The sequence below is a fragment of the Talpa europaea genome (assembly GCF_964194135.1).
Source record: "Talpa europaea genome assembly, chromosome: 8".
NCBI classification, from domain to species: Eukaryota; Metazoa; Chordata; class Mammalia; order Eulipotyphla; family Talpidae; genus Talpa; species Talpa europaea.
Genome location: NC_140075.1, coordinates 85,796,881 through 85,818,064, shown reverse-complemented (window position 1 = coordinate 85,818,064; position 21,184 = coordinate 85,796,881). Strand labels below are relative to the sequence as shown.

The 21,184-nt window shown below is 37.4% G+C and overlaps 1 protein-coding gene across 1 annotated transcript in view; it reads right to left on the bottom strand.

Moving 5' to 3' along the window:
• Positions 1–803: 803 nt before the first annotated feature.
• Positions 804–21,184, bottom strand: part of KTN1 (kinectin 1) — a gene marked incomplete at its 3' end in the record, with an annotated part of 75,524 nt that continues 55,143 nt past the window's right edge. The window contains exons 34-43 of the mRNA XM_084240278.1: positions 20,469–20,549; positions 19,445–19,534; positions 19,220–19,312; positions 18,094–18,165; positions 17,777–17,860; positions 17,532–17,615; positions 14,000–14,083; positions 12,412–12,504; positions 11,427–11,547; positions 804–946 (exon numbers count right to left, since the gene is read on the bottom strand). Coding sequence (XP_084096404.1) covers positions 804–946; positions 11,427–11,547; positions 12,412–12,504; positions 14,000–14,083; positions 17,532–17,615; positions 17,777–17,860; positions 18,094–18,165; positions 19,220–19,312; positions 19,445–19,534; positions 20,469–20,549 — 945 coding nt within the window. The remainder of the gene's footprint in view (positions 947–11,426; positions 11,548–12,411; positions 12,505–13,999; positions 14,084–17,531; positions 17,616–17,776; positions 17,861–18,093; positions 18,166–19,219; positions 19,313–19,444; positions 19,535–20,468; positions 20,550–21,184) is intronic.

Genomic DNA, 21,184 nt, shown 5'->3' with positions numbered 1-21,184 from the left:
GCCTTCTGCCTCCTACAAAACCTGAATCCATCCTTTCTCACCTCCTTACACATATTGTTGCACTCCCATATTTTCAGGGATGTACCTTTATTTCATGTCAAAAAGCAAGCAAGTAAATAAAGAAAAACTACTCTAGAAGTGAAGCTAAGAAGAAACAGGCTTAACCTTGCAATGTCCCAACACCAGGATGCCACTTCCTGTGGTGAAATGTAAATAGTCCTAACACTGGAACCCATTTTAGGATAAGCAAGACAAACTGATGACGGTGAAAAGGTGCTCCAAGAGCCTAAACTGGCTTCCTGGCAACAAAAGCCCAGTTCTTCCCCCCCCCCCCGCCCCCCCAGACTCACCTCAGCTAAGGCGGACTCCTTTCTTGCACTCACATCTTGAGGGCTGCTCTGCTTCAGTGTGGGAGGGAGGGAGGGAGAGAGGGATGGAGGGAGGAAGGAAACACTAGTTGCACCATTTAGATTAACATTACCGAGGGCCACCATGCACCAGGCACTTCACCTATGTCATCTCATTTTTTTTGCTTACCCTCTGGGGAAATGGCTATGCCTGGGGAAACAAGGCTAAAGGACTAGAAAGGCTCCAGTGGCTACACCTGATAAAGTATCAATACCACATAGACACCACACAGTGTGCTTCAGGCCAGGGCGCTATTGCACAGTTCTCCATGCAGGGACACAGGATCTAAGGCCCTTGGTGTGGCTCCCCTAACTCCCAGTCCTTGGTGACCAGTCATGGAGACCTCTCACCTGCACCTCCTTGAGGGCAAGAACACCTCTCATTCAACTTACTAATTACTTCTTCCTCAACTCACAGGTGTCTGGGGGGTGCCTTCGCTCCTGTCTACTGAGGTCCAGGACAGTTCCACTGGCTTTTTCCCTCATGGTTTGTGTCTGGTCCACGGCAGACACATATCTTTTGTTCTGCTGTTCAGCACCTATGAGGGTGTTTCATATTCTTTATGCACATGTGGGTAAGAAATGCAGTTAGTTTATTCAAAGAAGGTGTAAGGTTACAGGCAAAAGTTACTAAGATTGGTTGATTCATCTGATTGGATATGTTCATCTAACAGAAGACCAAATCCAGAGGCTGTCTCCTAAAGGGACATAAAGACAAAGATTCTGTAAGAATCTTTATACCTTGGTTTCTGTAAGGAATTCACACTGGTGAGTACATAAGTCATCTGCTCTTGGTATCAAAAGTGAAAACAACTTATGCTTTTCACCCCTTATTGTATTCCAACAGATTCTTCTTCAGGCAATAAAATCCTTAACATTGGTCACTGGGCGAATAGCATATTCATACATACTCAGAATTGGGGAGGGGCTATAAAAATTTTCTAGCGTAAAAGAGGTTACTATACACTTTGTTTTTCAAACTATTCCCTGTGTGGCACTACCAGGAAATACAAAGAAACACCAGGAACACCACCAATTAACTAGAACTTTATCTTTTTAAAACTTATTTTGGGAGAATACAGTTTTCAATGTGGTAGGCTAAACACATGCTGCAATCTCTCCTCCCAAATTTGTAAAAATAAGACAAACGACACAAACTAATAATATTCAGCAATATTTGGAAATAAGAACTTTTATTTAAAAAGAAACTGTTAAGAGACTGCCAAAGCAAAAGCAAGTTAAAAACCAATATGCGTGGGTTTTCAAATGGTGGTCTTCAAACTAGCCAATTAGCATTACCTTGGAACTTGTTTGTAATGCAAATTCTTGAGTACCACCTCAGATTGGGGATCATAGGAATATATCAATAAATTGGAATTTAATAGAAAATAAATTTAATAGAAATATTCCATCTGTAACAGGGTGGTACCCAGGAAAAAGGGGAGGTTCCAGGTTCCTTGTCCCACCCAAGGAAGGGTGGAGCTGAACAAGGAGGAGAAGCTGGAGAGGAGACTGGAGAAGGAAGCAAGACAGAGAACCAGGAGACCTGGAGGAGGCACATGAGCAGAGACATGTGAAGAAACTGCTTGCTTCTTGGTCCTAGATTGGGTGAAACAGATGTGGGTGAGACCCATGAGGAGGTTAACAATGGCAGCTTTTATCTTGATCTTGATGTTGCGCTTTTCTTCCTGGACTTGTCTGGCTGTTTCTGACCTTGTCTATGGGCCCCCACCCAAAGGTACTTTAGACTTGTGACAGGCTTTCGGGTGTTGCTCTGTGCCAGTCCCATTTGGGTGGATTTTTACCCACGAGGGGATGGGTACTTTTGGGTGCTTGATTTAGAAACTATATTCTTTGTCTTTTCTGTATTGTTCACTAATTGTATTAAAGTTCCTTTCCTTTAAAGGTCTTCTATGATTTGTCGATGCGGAGGATGGCAGAACCTATTTAGAGAAGGCAGGTTTGGGGGTTCTGGGGTGCCCCTCTACCTGCCATGTAACACATCCTTTTTATTGCTTGGAATATTCACAAATATTGACCATGTATTTGGCAATGAAGGAACTGGGGAAGAAAATCCATTGCTGCAACTCATTTGGGCTAGAATTTACTAGAGCACCATTTCTACTTGACTTTTACAGCTAGCAGGGAGAAAAACCAGATGCATAGGTGGGAAGAGTGCACAATTTAGATGGTGATAGAACTTATCAACACAATTCAGTAACATAAATGAGCAAACTTGCATTCCCTATAACTATAGTCTATGAATTAAATCAACAACATATTTTAGGTATTTTGAAATGATTACTACAGCCAGCAAATAAACAGAAACTTTGTACTGGGCACTGAATAAAATCCCAAAAACTGTGAATTGAATAGCTTAGGAGGAAGCTGCTCTTAACTCAAAAATATGTAACGGCTTGATTTTTCATAGCAAGCCAAGACAATGCATCAACGTAAACAAGACTTTCCACCACCTGTTTGACTGTTTCCTGTTTCTGAGATCACTGGGAAACATTTCCCATTGTTTTTCATTCTTTAAGCCGAAGAGCATAAAAACTAGCCTAGCCATTTGGAAATCCAAACTACTTCAATAGGGATTCCCTGGTGGCACAGGGGAGTCTCAGCACTATCAATCTAACCCCAGCCAGGGAGCTAACACATACCGTGCAGCAGACCTCTCCTGTCTCTCCCACTGCTGCCCTCAGCAGTGTATCTCAGTAGATCTGCCTGGTCTGCTCCCCACTGTGTCTCCTCTGTCTCCAGTGAATCCTCTCATCCCCCACCCCTCTGGCCTACACCCCAGTTCTTATATGCATAAATAAAATAAAATCGATCTTAAAAAAGAAACTACTTCAATAAAATCATTTCCTGTCAAAGTTTAACTTAGTATTCTTACTTTTCTAAACCAAGCTTAATTTCTTCTTTTTTGGTTTATACTTCTCTCTAAAGTCTTCACAAATCCAGGACATTGGTGCCATACAGGTCAAGTTTACTGACCCAAAGCAGTATTAGCAAACAGTACTTTAAAAATCCACTATATGAAAAACACAAAACAACATTCCAAATAAACTCTTAAAGATAATCAAACGAAAATTACATAAAAACTTTGTAAGCTGGTGACCACTTAGAGGAACTCGATCAGAGGAATGTACAAATAAAATGTGAGGTGTCCATTGTTAAAAATGAAAGCTCATGAATTTCAGTATCAAGCAAATAAAGCAATTGGTAGATTTATCTATCATTTGAAACATGCAAAGAAAGGCCTACCACATTTTCTGGATATACACATCTTAACTGCGTAACAACACAAAATCAAATGATAAACATGACTTTGCATAGTGGCTAACCGGGGGAGAGGGGAATGGACAGGGAGGTGTATATATACAAGATGCTTCATCACACCTCATTTTTTAAAAATTAAAAACTCAGGCAAATGTAACAAAACGTTTATGTTGTGTGGTACACACAGGCTTTTAATACTTATTTTCTGGACATTTGAAACACTTTTAAAAGAACTGAAAGACAACAAAAATCCGTACAAATCAAAATCTGTGGGGATGCCAAAAAGTTCAGAGGGAAATTTATAGCCTAAAATTAGTCAGAAAACATGAATTGAAAATAACCCATTTTAAAGAAGTTGGTAAAGTACAAAACAAACCCAATAAAAGTAAAAAGAAAACGACGAAAACATAAATGAATCAAACAGAAAAGGGCACAACAAAAAAATGCTCAGAGATGCCCAATATTAAAACCTGTTGGAGGGCCTCCCCGGTGGCGCAGCGGTTGAGCGCTGGGTTGCGAAGCTGCGCGCGGCCTCTGCGGCGCCGGTTCGATCCCCGGCTGCTCCCCGACCACCAGAGGAGGGTCCCACATGGCGTGCAGACCTCTCCTGCCGCCCGCTGCTCCCCTCAGCAGTGTACTTCGGTCCTTCTGCCTGCTCTGCTCCCCGCTCTGGCTCTGGTGAATTCTCTCACCCTCCCGCGCTTCTGACTGTACCCAGTGCATGTATAAACAAAACAAACAAACAAACCAGCAAACAAATAAATAAAGCATGCCTCTATAAAAAAAAAAAAAATAAATAAAATAAAAAAAAAAATAAAACCTGTTGGAAAAAACTACACACTAGACCACTGTTCTCAATTTCCAAAACCATTTGCTTCACATTTATACATTTCTTTACTACCTAAAGACAACTGCTTCAGCATTCAATCTGTATTATTGTTTTGATAGAGGGATACAGAGTCCCACCAATTCCTTTGAGGTTTAAGCTGTTGCTAGTAATTCTCTGGCAAACAATCTTAATATGAAGAATATCTGATTTCTCAGAGATACATTGTTGGTAAGAGGAAGTCATTCAGGTAATTGTGGATATTCTTTGATGCCACAGCAAAAACTCAACAAGTGATATTTCTTAAAGATTAATTGCAATGTTGTTACAGGGCAACCCCAATATAAAACCGCTGCCTGACTGCAGGTCCTCACCCGCGCACTTAAAGGGCACTTATTAATGCTAAACTGCAGACACACACAAAAGGTTGATAAAAGGTTTATTTACAAGGGAAGGGGAGATGGGGAAATGAGTAACTCCGGGAGAAAAAGAGGGAGCTAAGTGTGTAAATGCATCCTACCCGTTCTGCTGACCTGGAATCCCAATGACCGGCTGAGCTGGTGAAAAATCAAGCACGCCTCCTGGCCGAGAGAGACCCCCGCCACACCGCCAGTTAAATACTCAAGAGAGCAGAGCTGCTTAACTCCGCCCTACGGTCCTTGCAACCTTCCCTTTGGTGATTTGTAGTTCCCAGGGTCTTGGAGTGGGGGTGGAGTCCACAAAGCCTGTATGGAGTTTGCTTAGGACATCCTTTCCCCCCAACAATGTGAGGTCTACAACCATATCATTGAACTGGCACGCAGATACATTAAAATCCATTAGCTTATCTTGCCTAGAATGGATTTTTTACCTATGCATGATTTTGTAACATTGTGCATCAGTCATTTGGAAAATATTGGCTCCCTGAGTTAAGCAGCTCTTCCCAACATTGACACATTTTATTCCACCTCTCAGAAAATAAGTCATTAATATCCTTCCAATAGCATCAGAAAAGAAATGTAAATCTGATATTGTTTTTACTGGGAGTTTGACAAAAATACAACTACTAGCTCAGTTAGGAGTCATGGTTTTCTTTGCTAAAGCACCTGCAGTTTTACCCACATTGCTTTAACAACACAACAAAAAATGGCAAATAGCATCTTAGCATTGTGAAAATAGTTTTTCCTTCGCAGACAACTGGAAGGGATTTTGGGGAGCTTAGGGGTCTGCAGAACCACTAAGGTTAACAATTCCTTGGAAAGCATAATCAAGAGAAAATGACAACAGTCACATTAACATCAGGAATACATGAGGGGGAAAATTAGTTATTTTTTAAAAACTTAAGACCACAGGGCCTCCCCTGGTGGCGCAGCGGTTGAGTGCTGGGTTGCGAAGCTGCCCGCAGCCTCTGCAGAGCTGGTTTGATCCCCGGCTACTGGGGAGGGTCCCACATAGCACGCAGACCTCTCTTGCCGTGCCCGCTGCTCCCCTCAGCAGTGTATTTTGTCGGTCTGCCTGTTCTGTTCCCCACTCTGGTTCTGGTGAATTCTCTCACCCTCCCATGCTTCTGACTGCACCCAGTGCTTGAATAAATAAATAAATCTTTTAAAAAAAAATTAACACCACATATGTGGTCCTGCCATTTCAGAGGCAAAAAAGATGAATGCACACTTGGTGTGGTGTGAATGCACATTTGTGTGTGGTATTGCACACACAAATATATGAATATATGAGTAAGAATAAGGGAATCAACTCAAACAGCTTACTCTGGCAGTTGGAATGCTGGTTTCTCTACTTAGTAGCTGAGACCATGGCAACTTAACCTTTAACTTAATCTTTCATGTGCCAAAGTTTATGGAACGGAGGTGAGGTCATCCCTTCAATAAACTCTGGGGAGACTTTAAATGAATTAATGATTTTATAGTGGGCTTTTAAAAAGTCTAGAACATGGTAAATTGTATAAGGGATAAATGTTAACTGTTTACATCAAAATTCTGCCAATGAGTATGAAATGGTACAATTTTCTAGGAAAATGTGACAAAAATTGAGTCTAGAAAAATCTATTCTGGTTGGCAGAATAACTTGAAGTTGTTCTCATTTTCCCAATCATAAAGGTCAATGTAGCTCGGTGACATCTTCCTCTTAAGCACAACCTGAGCAAATAACATAGCTGTCCTGTAACTTTGGTTAATACCAGTCTAGTCCAGTCCACTTTAATAACTCATATCCCTGCTCAGGCTTGGTTAATGGCCTTAGTGACAAGGTGGAATCTATTCTTTAATTCTTCCTCCCTCCTTTGGGAACCCAGATGATAAACAAGGTAAAGGAACAAATATCTCCCAACTGAGGGTACAACTGCAACCTTCCCTTGGTCACAGCTTGTCATACATGCCATCTGGGGAACATCCCACAAACAGCAATGCCTACATGCAGTCTGCCCTGGGTTGCAAAACCCATGGGAAATCTGGCCCTGGCTCAAACTCTGTGTGGGCAAAATTACAGCTGCACACTCCATAACCTCTTACTGCTGGGGTGAATGCTTGAAAGGTGCTGTTCAAGCCTAGATGCTTCAGTGTCACTAACTCCCGGATTTACTAGCTTTGCCACACAAACTGAAGCTATTGCATTCTACATAGGCAACCCCTTGCTTCCCCTCCCACCTTTCTCCATTCTCTTTTTGGACCTCTACAACTCCGCTTCCAACTTTAGTAGTCATTTTCCCTTCCCTACAAGGAGGTTCTCCCAAATCTTAGGGTTTTCTGCCTCAAGTGGTGACAGTAGCAGCAAGAGGAACCTCTAGAAATTGAGGACACAGGACCCACTCTCTGTTTTGATGCTCCTTTCATCTCCCAATTCTCTACCTAAAATACAGTGGGGGGGGGGAAAGTGGACAGTTAGGGATGGTTGAGATGAGTAAGCTAGTATGGTCTTTCATTACTCAGGACAACTAAGGAACTGAGAATATTTAACCTAGAGAGGAATGAATGTGAGAGAGGATGGAGCTATCACAGATATCCTATCTTAAAAAATGAATGGGTATGTGGTAAGTTTTTCCCTAATGATTCTGGAGTTTGGAAGTAAGACAAATTGATGCAAGTAACAGAAACACAACTTTTAACATATACATCTATTAATAATTACAGCTGTTCCTAGTTGCAATATGCACCGTTATGGCATTCCTGACATTTCAGAGGCAAAAAAGATGAATGCACACTTGGTGGAATGTTGAACGAGAAGACACAAATTGATAGGAGACTACAGTGAGTCCTCAGAGTCTCTTGTAATAATTTTTTTTTAAATTTCAAATATACCGGGAGGCTGAAAAATAGTACAATTATACAATTGTATTGAGAAATTATGCTCTGAAGGGAGAGTAGCAAGAGGAGGTAATAAAATGGATTGCAGGGTTTTTTTCCCCCTTCACACACACGAGTATCTTTATAGGCAATAAGAGCAAAGGGAAATGAGAAAAGTTGATGATATAATATCTGGCCTTCAGATCAATTTTGCAGTGGTTTGCTAAAAGCAATCAGGTAAGGCCTAGAATAGTCCAAATGCCCAGAATAGTCTTCCCTGGCAAGAAGCAGCCCTTTCAGTTTATTTCTGTGTACCTTAAAAATACCATTTGGTTCATATGCTAAGAGTTGTGAAATAGCTAGGAGACAAATTTTAAATACCCCTCAAGTTATAAAAAATAATTTCGTCCATTTATTCCTAATATATTTGAGCACAATTAAGCTTCAGGTATTGTCTAGGGCTATCAAGTACAAAAGAAATTATTCTTGCCCTTAAGGAGTTTATTTTCTGACTGGGAATAAGGAAACATACTAGAAGACTATCAACATTATAAAAATAGGGAAATAGAAAGGACAGTGGGCATACTGGATAAGCAAGACAGACCTTGCAAGAAAGGTGACATTTAAGCCAATCTCAAGATGGGGGAGCAAGCCAAAGCTGCTATCCAAGAGATTTTTTTAAGCAGAGAGAACAGAAAGAACAAAGGTCCTGTAGTAGCGTGATAGTTATGTTCAAGAAACAGCAAGGAGGGCCTCCCCGGTGGTGCAGCGGTTGAGCGCTGGGTTGCGAAGCTGCCCGAAGCCTCTGCAGCGCTGGTTCGATCCCCGGCTGCTCCCCTGCCACCGGAGGAGGGTCCCACATGGCGCGCAGACCTCTCCTGCCGCCCGCTGCTCCCCTCAGCAGTGTACTTCGGTCCTTCTGCCTGCTCTGCTCCCCGCTCTGGCTCTGGTGAATTCTCTCACCCTCCCATGCTTCTGACTGTACCCAGTGCATGTATAAACAAAACAAACAAACAAACAAATAAATAAATAAAACATGCCTCTATAAATAAAAAAATTTAAAAAAAAAAAAAAAAAAAAAAGAAACAGCAAGGAGGCAAAAGTACTGCCTAACAAGTAACTTAATACTGAATGGTACAAAATATTTGTCAATGATTATTTAGCACCTGAAGGGCTCAGTGTTTCAATCATATTTTTTTAAAAAAATTTTCAACACATGTATTGTAAAATATGTAACATAGAGCCTGACAAGGAAACAAAAAGTTGATTATTATTACTTAAAAAAACAGTCATAGTAAAAATAAAGCAGCATTCCTCTAACTAGTGGGATGGTAAATCTGAAAGTCTTGTCCTTTCTCTAACCCACAGCACTTCTGGGCACAGTTTACAATGCAGAGAACCACACAGAAAATCCAGCACTCCTCTTAGAGAAGTTGTATAAGCAACAATACCCATCTTGTTTGAACATTGCAATTAATAATTATGTTATAAATTATGTTGATCTGTACTGCCAATGAAATCTTAAAGCTCAATGAAAATTAGAACAAGTTTGAATAATAAGCATCCCTTTATTTGCTGACGCCATTACAAAAACCGATTACATTAGCAACAAAAAAGTGTTCTCTTGAGTTGTAGTCAGAGGCAGTTACTCCTCAAAATGTTAAGTAAAACAGTGTACAACATCAGTAATAAAATGTTAGATTTTACATTGTTTTTACCACCTTTGATCTTCTGAACAATTTCATTGAGCAAAATAAAAGATTACATGTTTATTTTATCTTCAGGAATGTAAAGGTCTAATTATTCAAACAGTTTTATTATAAAACTAAACTCTGAAGGTGTCTACAGAGTTGGCTTTTTTTTCTCTCTTTAAATCAGTAGTCTAACAAGGATTAGAAAAGACAAAAACTCTGTTCAGTGTTTCTGACAAAGTAGAAAGGGTGAAAACATAAATAAGGCTTTAATTTGGCAAAATATAATACAATGCCTTCTGTTATCCTTGAATGAACAGTTTCCCAATTACTTCACTCTGTAAAAGAAAGAAACTGATTTTAAAACAAAGCAACAAAAAGCAAATCAGAAGACATTTGTCAAAAACCACAAGTATATGCCATTTGATCTAACTTAACCCTTTAACTAGGGTCAAAGTAACTGATACTAATGATACTCAGGAAGCAAGAGAAAAACCTCAGGATTCAGAAAATAGGTAGTGTTACATGGATTTTAAAGTATGTGAGTTAAAACCTCAGACCACATAATGTAGGGATTTAAAATATTAAAAGAAAACATTTAAGAGAACACTGGGAATCCATTTTTATTAGCTCTACTTGAGGGCATAAAGCTGAGGTAAGTGAGCAGCACTTAAAAAAACACTGAAATTTCCAATTCTCTACCTCTGATTAGGGTTCAGATATATGTTTTCTGACTTCATATGAACTTACCAAGTCAGATTTCATTTAGTGAATATGTACAGCACTGTCTTAAATAATTCAAATGTATTTGCAGTATATACTAAAAAAGAAATTCTGAGTTTCTTCACAGGTATTAGCTACTACTTAGTTTGATGATTACAAAATTCATATTTACAACTTAATTAGTAGTAGTTTTAAAAGATTACTGCACAATATATTGATGAAAAATGATGGCTAAAGGTAAAAAATTCTGCTGGTAACACAAACATTTAAAGGGCATAAAGCAGAGCTGTGGAAACTAAAGGATCAGTAAAAGGGAGTTATTCCTGTCAATGCCGGGTAACGACTAAGAAAGGCAGAGAGTTCTCCAAGCCTGGTGGACCTCTAGCGTTATAAAAGCATTCTATCATTCATGATAAACTACTGACACCCAAGCACCTTTCACTTGCCAAGTTCGGACTTATGTTCATTAGAGGAGAAAAGAATTCCAAGTTATATTCAGGAGAGCCTAATTACCCAAGGCAGTGAAACTTTATTCTTCTTAAAACAGGTAAAACTCAGCTAACAAAAAATAAGTATATAATAAGTATATCTGCATTAGCCAGCATACTACAAATCATTTTTAAATGTCAACAAATCTGATTTTTTCTGATATTTTTAAAAACCTGGGCAATAAAAACTCTTAACAAGATTTTGGTTAATGTATTCATCCTCAATTAAGACTCTTCAGAAGTTACTGATAAGCAAACTTAAATAAAACCAGCTCTAATTTAAAGAAATTGAGATTATTTTTCAGTTCGGCATTTCAATAAAAACGTTAGTCACTTTATCTTACCAAGTCATTAAAAATAAGTCACACAGCTAATTTACCAGAACTAAAGAAGCACGTGGAGGTATTATGGCAATGAACAAAGCATAGGTAAACAAGTTACAAGAGTGGTTCTAGAGAAAAAAACAAACAAAAAAAAAAAAAAAAAAAAAGCACGCAAAAATATAGGGTTCCTCCAATCCCATGACCCAAGGTGCAAGACCGTAATATATACAAGATGGAAATAAAACTCCAAGAAAGCTAAGGCTGTCCTCTGGAAGTCCTGAAAGAGGGAATCCTTCCTCTAGGAAAATGAAAATGCATGTATTTATGGTAAACAAGATTACACATACGTATAAATACACACTGTGTCCATCACCCCTGAATAGACACTAATACTACTTTCATTATTCTTACCTAAACCCTGGTAGTGTTCTTTCTCCTTTGTGAGCTGTTGGTTTACTTCTTGAAGCAACTGTTGTAATTGTGTTACAGTCTGATTTAGACTTAAAGACATTGTCTCCTTCTCAGAAGACTCCTTAAAACAAGATACAAAAACTTCAAACATCACAAAAGGAGAGCATCTACAACTAAAAACAAAAACTATTTTATTCTTGCTTTAAAATTGTATACAACCATTAAAATCTGAAAAATGACATGAAAATTAACAATAGCAAAAACCACATGGAGGAAGTGTTTGATACATAATGATGCAAGTTAGTTTGCATAAAAGAAAGTCATGTTACAAATGTCACTAAGCCACAATGGGAAAAACATGGACTTTGAATATCAAATATAAATCCATTTCTCCTTCCAGGAAAACAGTAATAGCCAAGCACCGAAGGGCAGTTCATAACAGTGAAAAATAGCATATATTGAGCTCTTGCTAAGTGCTAGGCACTATTATTAAGTACTACACCCTATTCAAAGTATTTTACATGGTTACTCATTTATTCCTTTCAATCATCTTATAAGGTAGGTACTATTATCACTGGCTTTTATAGATAAGGCAATTAAAGCACAGTAAAGCTAAGGAATTGGCCAAAGTCACACAGCTACCAAGCAGGGGAAGGATTCAACCATAAGCAATCTAATATTCTCTACAATTTTATGCATATAGACCATATTTCTCAACATAAATTTTAAAAATCACATAGTATCTCACCAAGCTAAAGTGAAAACAAGCAAAAACTGCATTTTAGAAATAGGATAACTCAAAAAAAACAACAACCACTAAAGAAACACAATGCACTTCAGTTAAGAATGTGATATAATTTAATGGAAGCACACCACAAAAGCTTTTTAAAAAGTCAGGGATAGAGATCTTGTTCAATATTTATTCTTCATATAATTTACAAAGTAATTAACCCAGAGATAAAGAGTTAAAAATAAAAATGCATACCGTTTCTGGGGAAACATCACTATTCTCAATAACAGTAGTATCTCCAGCGGCTTTTCCTATTTTTGACTGGATAAGATCCAGTGACTGCTGAGCCTATAAGGAGTGTAATATGGTAGATCTAAATAATAGTTGATAAATTAAAAAAGTTATTTTTGTTACTTATTTTGTACAAGATCAAAGTTCTTTCCAAAACACAACGTAAATCCAACCTATAGGATTTTTTTCTCCAAAATAAAAATGGCTTCCTAAATTAAAAACAGAAACAACCAGTTAATACTTAACAGTTTACAAGAATCAGTCAAATCTGGCCACAGCCTCTTTTTGTACAGCTCACAAGAATGGTTTTTCCATTTTTAAATAGTTATGTTATGTTAAACAAAGAAGGGTAGGTGAGAGGAATTATATGTGGCCCACAAACCCCAAAATAGTTTGTGGCTTTGTTGACCCTTGGTCTAGATCTCTTTTATACATGTGCTAAAAAAAAAAAAAAAAAAAAAAAGAAAACTGGCAGAAAATTTCATACAAATAGGCTTTTAACAAATACATGCTATTTTATGCTATAATTGCTTGTTTTACAAAGTATTTACAATCTCTTTCATGGCAATAAATTTTTTATGAGCATTTCCAATCAATTATAGCAAGTATTTCTATCACTTTAATATAAGGCAGTTCATTGTCACCTATTGATACCCATTGTTTCTACTTCATATATTCACATCTTTGAGATCCTGGCTAGTATTTTAAAAGTATCTTCTGAAAAACTAAAGTTCTAGGCTAAAACTGCGTGTTTTATATTTTGATCCAGAGGTAAAAATTAAAACTACTTATCAACATAAACTGAATGGCTCAGTTTATGACAATCAATGTATCATGTATCTAAGTTTGAGCTCTAAAACAAACTTTCCTAAGTCTGCATTCTAACTACTGGTAGCAACACCAAAATAATTTGGATCAATTCTGGATACGGGGTTTTTGCTTAACAATTAAAAAGCTATATTCTCACAGAACCAACAAAAATATTTAAAAACATGATGTATTTGTTTTGTTCAATGATGATATCTTAAAACACAATCAGAGCTCAAAAGCAGCTTTGATGAGCACATGTGAATTACATTGATAAAAATATCTCAAAGCAAAGTTACAAAGAACAACCTAAAGCAAAGAATAAGAGTAATCCTAAAAATCACCCATTTATAAATGAGATTAAGTAATACGCCTTTCTACAAAGAAAACAAACTTCTAAAACATCAAAGGTCTAGACATCTTTCAGATTCATAAAGATAAAAAAGGAACATACTCCACAAATGACATTAAGCAAATCCCAACTGAAAAAATTGGATGTAATCAAATACTTTGAAAGAGTAACCTTTATATATTTAACTTTTAATCTGTTTATAAAGTAATTATAAAAATGAGATGAAATAATGAAGCAAATTAAGAATGGAAAAGCAAATCAGTATACAAGTAGCTTAACTTTATAAACAAAATAATGATGCAAAAGAACAAATCCAGAATCAGCAGTATTTGGCTTAAGATTCAAGGCACAACACAGCACAATATGGCATTTTCAGGACAAGCAGTGTCTTACCTTATGCAAGTCACCAGCTACCTTCTGTCTTTCACTTTGTTCAGCTCTAAGTTTTGTGAGTGTTTCATTCAACAGTGTCTTTAACTGAAAATAAAAGAATACTACAACTTAATTTGCATCCTTCATTGATTATTCTGAGAACTCTAGGACTGAAGAATGAGTAAGAATGGGATCTCTAACAATTATTGTGCACAGTGGATTAGCCAATATGCTTCACCAGATGTACAGAAAAGCTAAGCAGTGGAGGTTCCCATCTGTAAAGCTAAACAGAATAAAAGCCACAGAAACAAACTGGATTGAGAGTAGAAAGCTGCAAATGTAAAAACAAAACCATGAGATTCCAGTAATGTGCCTTTTAAAAGTATTACTATTTACTGTTCATAAAATAGTTTGTTTGTAATTATTCAAAATTAAAAGGTAGTCAGAAATTTACCAAGCAGTTTTCAAAGGCTTTCTTTATACATAATAGTTAAGTAATCAACTGTATAATATTTCAAAAAACATTGAAAGGATTATAAAGCCAGTAAAAGGGAAACTACAAAAATTTAAATGCTGATCATTCTTCACTAGAGAGATCAGTGTAAGACCACATGGATCTAATATAACAAGAAATGTCTTAAAATATGCTTCTTAATAATCAACTTGTCAACAGATTAAGTTCTATAAAACTCTAGTGTCAACACAGAATGTCTTCTCTTGATAACTTTTCTAACTAAATGTGAGTAAGGGAAATGGACTCTGCTGACAAAAAATTACATTCTTATTAAATTTTTGCCTCTCACCCATAGGTACAACACTAAACAGTTTGAGAGAACCACAAGGGAAATAAGATCAATGACATTTCAAACTGGAGAAATAAGAGGGGACATTCCATTTGGGAATTTTATTTGGGAACGCTAAATACCCAAATGTTTCAGTTTTTCTTCTTTGCTTAACTCTGACTTATAATACATCAGAGATGTCATTCCTTTGGCTCAAGAATACAAAGTATGGATAAGAAAACAACATTAATTTGTCCGAAAATGCGGCACGTCACCCTGAGCAAACAAAAAGACAAGGACATACGCAAAGATAAAAGTAAAGACAGACACTCAAAATGGCCTCCAGAAGAAGCAGAAGGGCAAAAAATATAGAGAACATCAAGCTGGAAAGAGATTAAACCACAATCCTATCTATGGGCTTCATGTTCCTGTTGGAGAAAGCTACCAAGCATGAAAGTTAAAAATATTCAATAATTACAGTCAGAAGTTATTTTTTTAAAAACAATCACAGAATAAGGCATATAGCTGTGGCATATGCATATCACAGTCATGAATACAATGCAGTAGGAATGAGTTCAGTTAAGGTAACATGAAAGTAAATAAAACAAATTTTATTTAAAAAATAGTTATATGTATGTGTGGTATATAGGCTTCTATGTGAGCATTTCACATAGCCTTAGCATTTCAAATTAGCCTTAGTCTAATTTGATTTCTATAAATCAGTATAATAAAAGAGAAGACCAAACACAATTGAATAACTCAAGACGTTTTCTCTGACAGAGAGCAGTGCTAGTAAGAAAATTCTAAAGTGGGCCTCCCCTGGTGTCGCAGCGGTTGAGCGCTGGGCTGCTAAGCTGCCTCAGCCTCTGCAGCGCTGGTTCTATCCCTGGCCACCAGCGAGAGTCCCACATGGCATGCAGACCTCTTCTGCCACACCCACTGCTCCCCTCAGCAGTGTATTTCGTCAGTATGCCTGTTCTGTTCCCTGGTCTGGCTCTGGTGAATTCTCTCACCCTCCCGCACTTCTGACTGTACCCAGTGCTTGTATAAACAAACAAATAAATTAATTAATCTTCAAAAAAAAAAAAAGGAAAGAATATTCCAAAGTGAACAGAGTTAACTTGGGGTAAGGAGACTGACTTACTGTTACCTTCCTAAAATTTATTCAGGTACTTAAAAACAAACAAACAAACAAAAAACCTAATAATGTGCTGTAGCAATTTTGAATCACAAAAACATATAATGATCATTGTTTGAAACATAGAACAAGAAGGCCTTCCTGATGGCGCAGGAGTTAAAATTTCATTGCTATCAACCTATGGTCAGCCACTGCAGCATGATTTCAGTCCCTGGCCAGGAATCTAACCAACATGGCACAGCAGACCAATCCTGTCTCACCCACTACTCCCCTCAACAGTGTATTTCAGTAGATCCGCCTGTTCTGCTCCCCACTGTCTCTGGTGAATCCTCTTACCTCCTGCACCTCTGGCCTGTACCCCAGCTCTTGTACACATAAATAAAAATAAATCTTTAAGAAACAAAGAAACAGAACAAGATAGTCATTATTTGTCTAACAACTAAGTCCGTCACAACCACTGTAAATTTCCAGAAAATTTAAGAATGGGAATAGAGAATATGTTTTTATAAGATACTTAGAGAGCTTTATTAATCTGTAAGTTTGTGTTCTTAGGATCACTGTTTTAAATGTTATGTTGATCATAAAGTTTTTTGTTATCTGTAATCTACAGAAAGACCAGTTAAAAATAAGAAGCTCCACTGGATATTGCCTGTGAATGAAAACTATGTATTGTCAACCTTCAATGATCTTCCAGATTAGAAAACAAGAGACCTATTTAAATATGATATTTTAAGAAATGAATCTTCACAACTCAGCCAATCTTTACCTGTTTCATTTTTTCATTCACTGAAAAGCATGTTATTCAAAAAATTAGATAGGGCCTCCCCTGGTGGCACAGTGGTTGAGTGCTGGGCTGCAAAGCTGCCTGCAGCCTCTGCAGCGCCAGTTCGATCCCCAGTCCTACATGGCGCGCAAACCTCACCTGCAGCGCCCCGCAGCTCCCCTCAGCAGTGTACTTCGTCAGTCTGCCTGTTCTGTTCCCCACTCGGGCTCTGGTGAATTCTCTCACCCTCCCACGCTTCTGACTGTACCCAGTGCTTGTATAAATAAATAAATCTTTACGGCCTCCCCGGTGGTGCAGCGGTTGAGCGCTGGGTTGCAAGGCTGCCCACAGCCTCTGCAGCGCCGGTTCGATCCCCAGCCGCCGGGCGAGGGTCCCACATGGCGCACAGACCTCTCCTGCCGCCCGCTGCTCCCCTCAGCAGTGTACTTTGGTCCTTCTGTCTGCTCTGCTCCCCGCTCTGGTGAATTCTCTCACCCTCCCGCGCTTCTGACTGTACCCAGTGTTTGCATAAACAAATAAATAAATCTTTATGAATTAAATAAATAAATAAATCTTTAAAAAAACAAAAAACAAAAAAATTAGGTATTATAAAACATGGAAAAATTTTTTTAAAAAGAGTTGCAAGCCAAACATGCCATTGTTAGGAGCTGAGGAAAGAAGGATCATCTTAGGAGTCAAGAAAAGAAAGATGATCCTAAGGAGTCATCAGAATATGAAGATTATCTTAAACTTATAAAAATGCCAAGCTAAAGATGTTAGCAAGGAGAAAAGATTTGGATGGTTTCTCCACATGTTGACACAAGTGTTTTCAGAGCCTACTTGATTCTCAGTGGAGAACAAGCTTCTTACCAAATTTAGCTCTTCATTCTGTCTTACTGCTTCAGAATATGAATCATCAAGTTTTTTCTGCAATTCAGTCAACAGATCTTTCAGCTGCAATGAAGTTTAGAGTTTAAGATTGATCTCCTTATGATATCTCATGTTGTGTTTGCTACTCGGAAGTTCTGGTAACAACTTATACTGAAATATTTTATTACTCTGCTATAGTCAATTTTAACTGAGAAGCAAGATTGAAAAAATTCTGCTGTAAGTACCTCTCTGACTTCTGTAACATAGGTAGCTCGTTCAAGTTCTGCCTTCACTAGTTCCATTTCCAAATGTTCTCGTTCTCTTCTCAGCTAGCAATGCAATAAAAAAGGAGAAGTTAAAAACATTAAAGATTATTTTTCATAATGCTTTCCCACAATGGAAAGCTAACTTTATATTCATAATTGTCACATCAAACACTACCCTTAATAGCTTTAAAAGCATAATAAATGCATCATAAAATAAATCTTAAAACACAGCTCTCAGGACAAACCTTAAGGCTAAAAATTAAGTGTACAAGCTATACATCAAACAAACAACATACATTTTCAGCATCTTTACTCTGTCTTCTTAATCGCTCCAGCTCTTGTTCTGAAGATGTGAATGACAACTGCATCTGAAATGTGACACAATTACATGCCTAAGCAAACCAACAAAGACAGGGCCTCCCTGGTGGGAGTTAAGGGGTTAAGTCTCAGCACCACTGAGCTATCACCAGCCACTATAGCACTAGTTCAATCCCCAGGCCAGGGAGCTGACCCTACATGGGGCGGCAGACCTCTCCTGTCTTGCCTGCTGCTCCCCTCAGCAGTGTATTTCAGTGGATCTACCTGTTCTGCCCCCAACTCTGTCTCAGGTAAATCCTCTCACCCCTGCACCTCTATCCTGCACCCCAGTTCTTGTATGCATAAATAAATCTTTTAAAAAATTAAAAAAAAAAAACAAAGACAGAAGTTTCTATTATATCTTACAGTTCTAATCAGTTTAGCTAATTAAGGTACTTCAGAGGTTTTAAATTGCACCTCATATAAAGAAAGTCATATTGAATTCTAAATGATTTTAACAAGGCAGTATCATAGTCAACTTGATTTAAATTGTACTCAAAACCTCGTTCATCTACATATTATATTTGGCCCAGTTAAAAGTGATTAATTTTTTAACAATTAATGGCTGACCAGCTGTATTTAATCACCAAGTGTATTAATGATTAATATCATTTGCAACCTAAATTCTACAAGGCTGGCCCAGGAAAAAAGGGGCAACAGATAATATTCTTCCCTACATCCAAGTAAATGGGAGAAAAACTAACATTCAAGTTCCATGAATAGAAGTAGTATTTAACTTAAATACGCCACATTAATGTTTTAAAACTTATCTTGAACCCCAAATCCCCTATCTGTGTCATCACCTATTTCTTTAACTTTCTAAGCACATTCTGTATCATTACCCATTGGCTATATTCTAAACCTGTAATTTTTCAAACTTGGGTGAGCATCAGTATCACTTCAGACACTCTTTGATACAGACTACTGGCCCTACCAAGTTTCAGATTCAGGAAATCTGGGTGGGGCCCAAGAATGTGTACTTTTAAAAAAAAGTTCCTGGGAGACAATGCTGCTGTTAGTCCATACTTTGAGAACCAATGCTCTAACATACTCTTTTTCAAATACCTGTTTAATAGTCTTTTGTGATTCGTCGACCTTAACTTTCCATTTGTTTTCTTCTTGCTCTACACTTCTCTGTAGCTTCTGCAAAATTCCTTCCTACAGACAAAAATATAGTTATTTTGATAAATTCAGATTCTAATGCCAAGATAAACTATTTAAGCTGCTAAAGGAATAAAGTAATGATTTAAAAAAAAAAAACAAAAATGTAGATTAAAAATCATTTCCTACTGTTTCTGCAAGGACGGATTTATATTTTTCACACTCTAGCTGTAACAATGAGTGCATTTCATCAGCTTCTTTCAGCTTGTGCTCTAGAACCTGCAAAGAATGAAAAAAGAAAAATTCTCATTTTACCAGAAAGATTTGTGGTTCAAATTCGTTTTAATACTTAATGGTAAGACAAATGAATACTGTTTATAGCTGTAATATATACATATAAATAGCTAGATATTACACAATACTTAATATAACAATGCATTTCAATCTTCTCAAGTACCAATGGAGGTCAGTGATTTTTTGGTCATTTGGCTTTTGCTAGAACTCCCTCAGTCTGCTTACCATAAAATACATTACAAATTTTTTAATAAACAGACTTCTCACTCTCTAGCTGGATGGTAAAATCAAACAGATCTTCATCTGAAGTAGATACAAAAATCAAACAAATCTCTCACATTTAATTTGTTAAGGATAAAAATGCATCCAGGTTCTGAAAATACCTAATGATGAATTTGGGGGTACATTAGTAAACAAATTTCTGTCTACGTACCTCAACTGATCTTTATTTTTAAAATTCAGGTTATAAAGTGGGGAGGGTGCCTCAATGGACTATGGTGGAGAATTATTGGTGCTTTGGTTGTGGACATGGTGTAGTAACATGTACCTGAAGAGGTATGAATTTATACTCCTAAATCACATATAGTATTATACATCAATGTTACCTCAAAAAAAAAAAAAAAAGATACAATTTAAAAAATTAAATTTGAAAAGGGAGTAAAGATTGCTAAATGTTCAGTTTCAGAAAAGCTTAAGATAGAGTTAAATGGCAAAAATTACCTTTGTACATAAAACAAATCCAAAGAATATTTACAGTTTCCACCCAAAACTTTCACAAAATGAAATCACCTCCTTACACTTCCTCAAAAGATCATTATTCTACTTACAGCTTTATCATTCCCAAATTCATAAAAAAAATTCTGATTTACTTCTTTTTTTCCATGTTCAGTTAAAATATCCTTTTATTTCTTGAACTAACCTTAACCTCCTCTGAACCTGAAGTTCCAGCCACACATTCTTTTGCCTTCTTTTCAAATCCATGCAACCATTCGCTGTAACTCTGAAAAAAATCAAAACAACTAATTTCCAATACACTAAATAGGTTTAAAAAAATTAAATAACTAGATTAGATTACAAAAGACCTACAAACACTACTCCCTCCAAAATTTCAAAGAATAAAATATGCTGTTATGGAAGTGGTACATAACCCAGTCTTGAAAATACACACTGAAAATGTTAACTAAGTACCATCATCACAATTAAATATTATTTGTCCTGACCAGGTTATTTGCAATTTAAGTCTGGACTTACAGGTAGAAGAGCTGAGCTCAAACTCAGTTTCCATCACTTACTAATACCAGGGCTAACAGAGTCTGTGGTCCCAAGCTTAGCCAAGGTTTCGCCATTTTGTATATCCTCCACCTTGATATGTTAGTCCTTGTACAGCTGCATTCCGGAGATAGTTTCAATAGTCACAACCCTCACTCCACTTGGTGACGAAAAAGCAGACCACCCCAGCCACCAATGAGGGCAGTCCTATCCATAAATGGGACAGCATCACTAACCGTCCAATCAGTTTGAAACTATAACCGTGCGCGCCAAAATGCCTTTGTAATAGCCAATGAGTAATTACCAGCTTCTTTCAAAATTCGCGCCGCTCGTGACCCTATAATAGATCCCTGCTTCCTCTGTTCG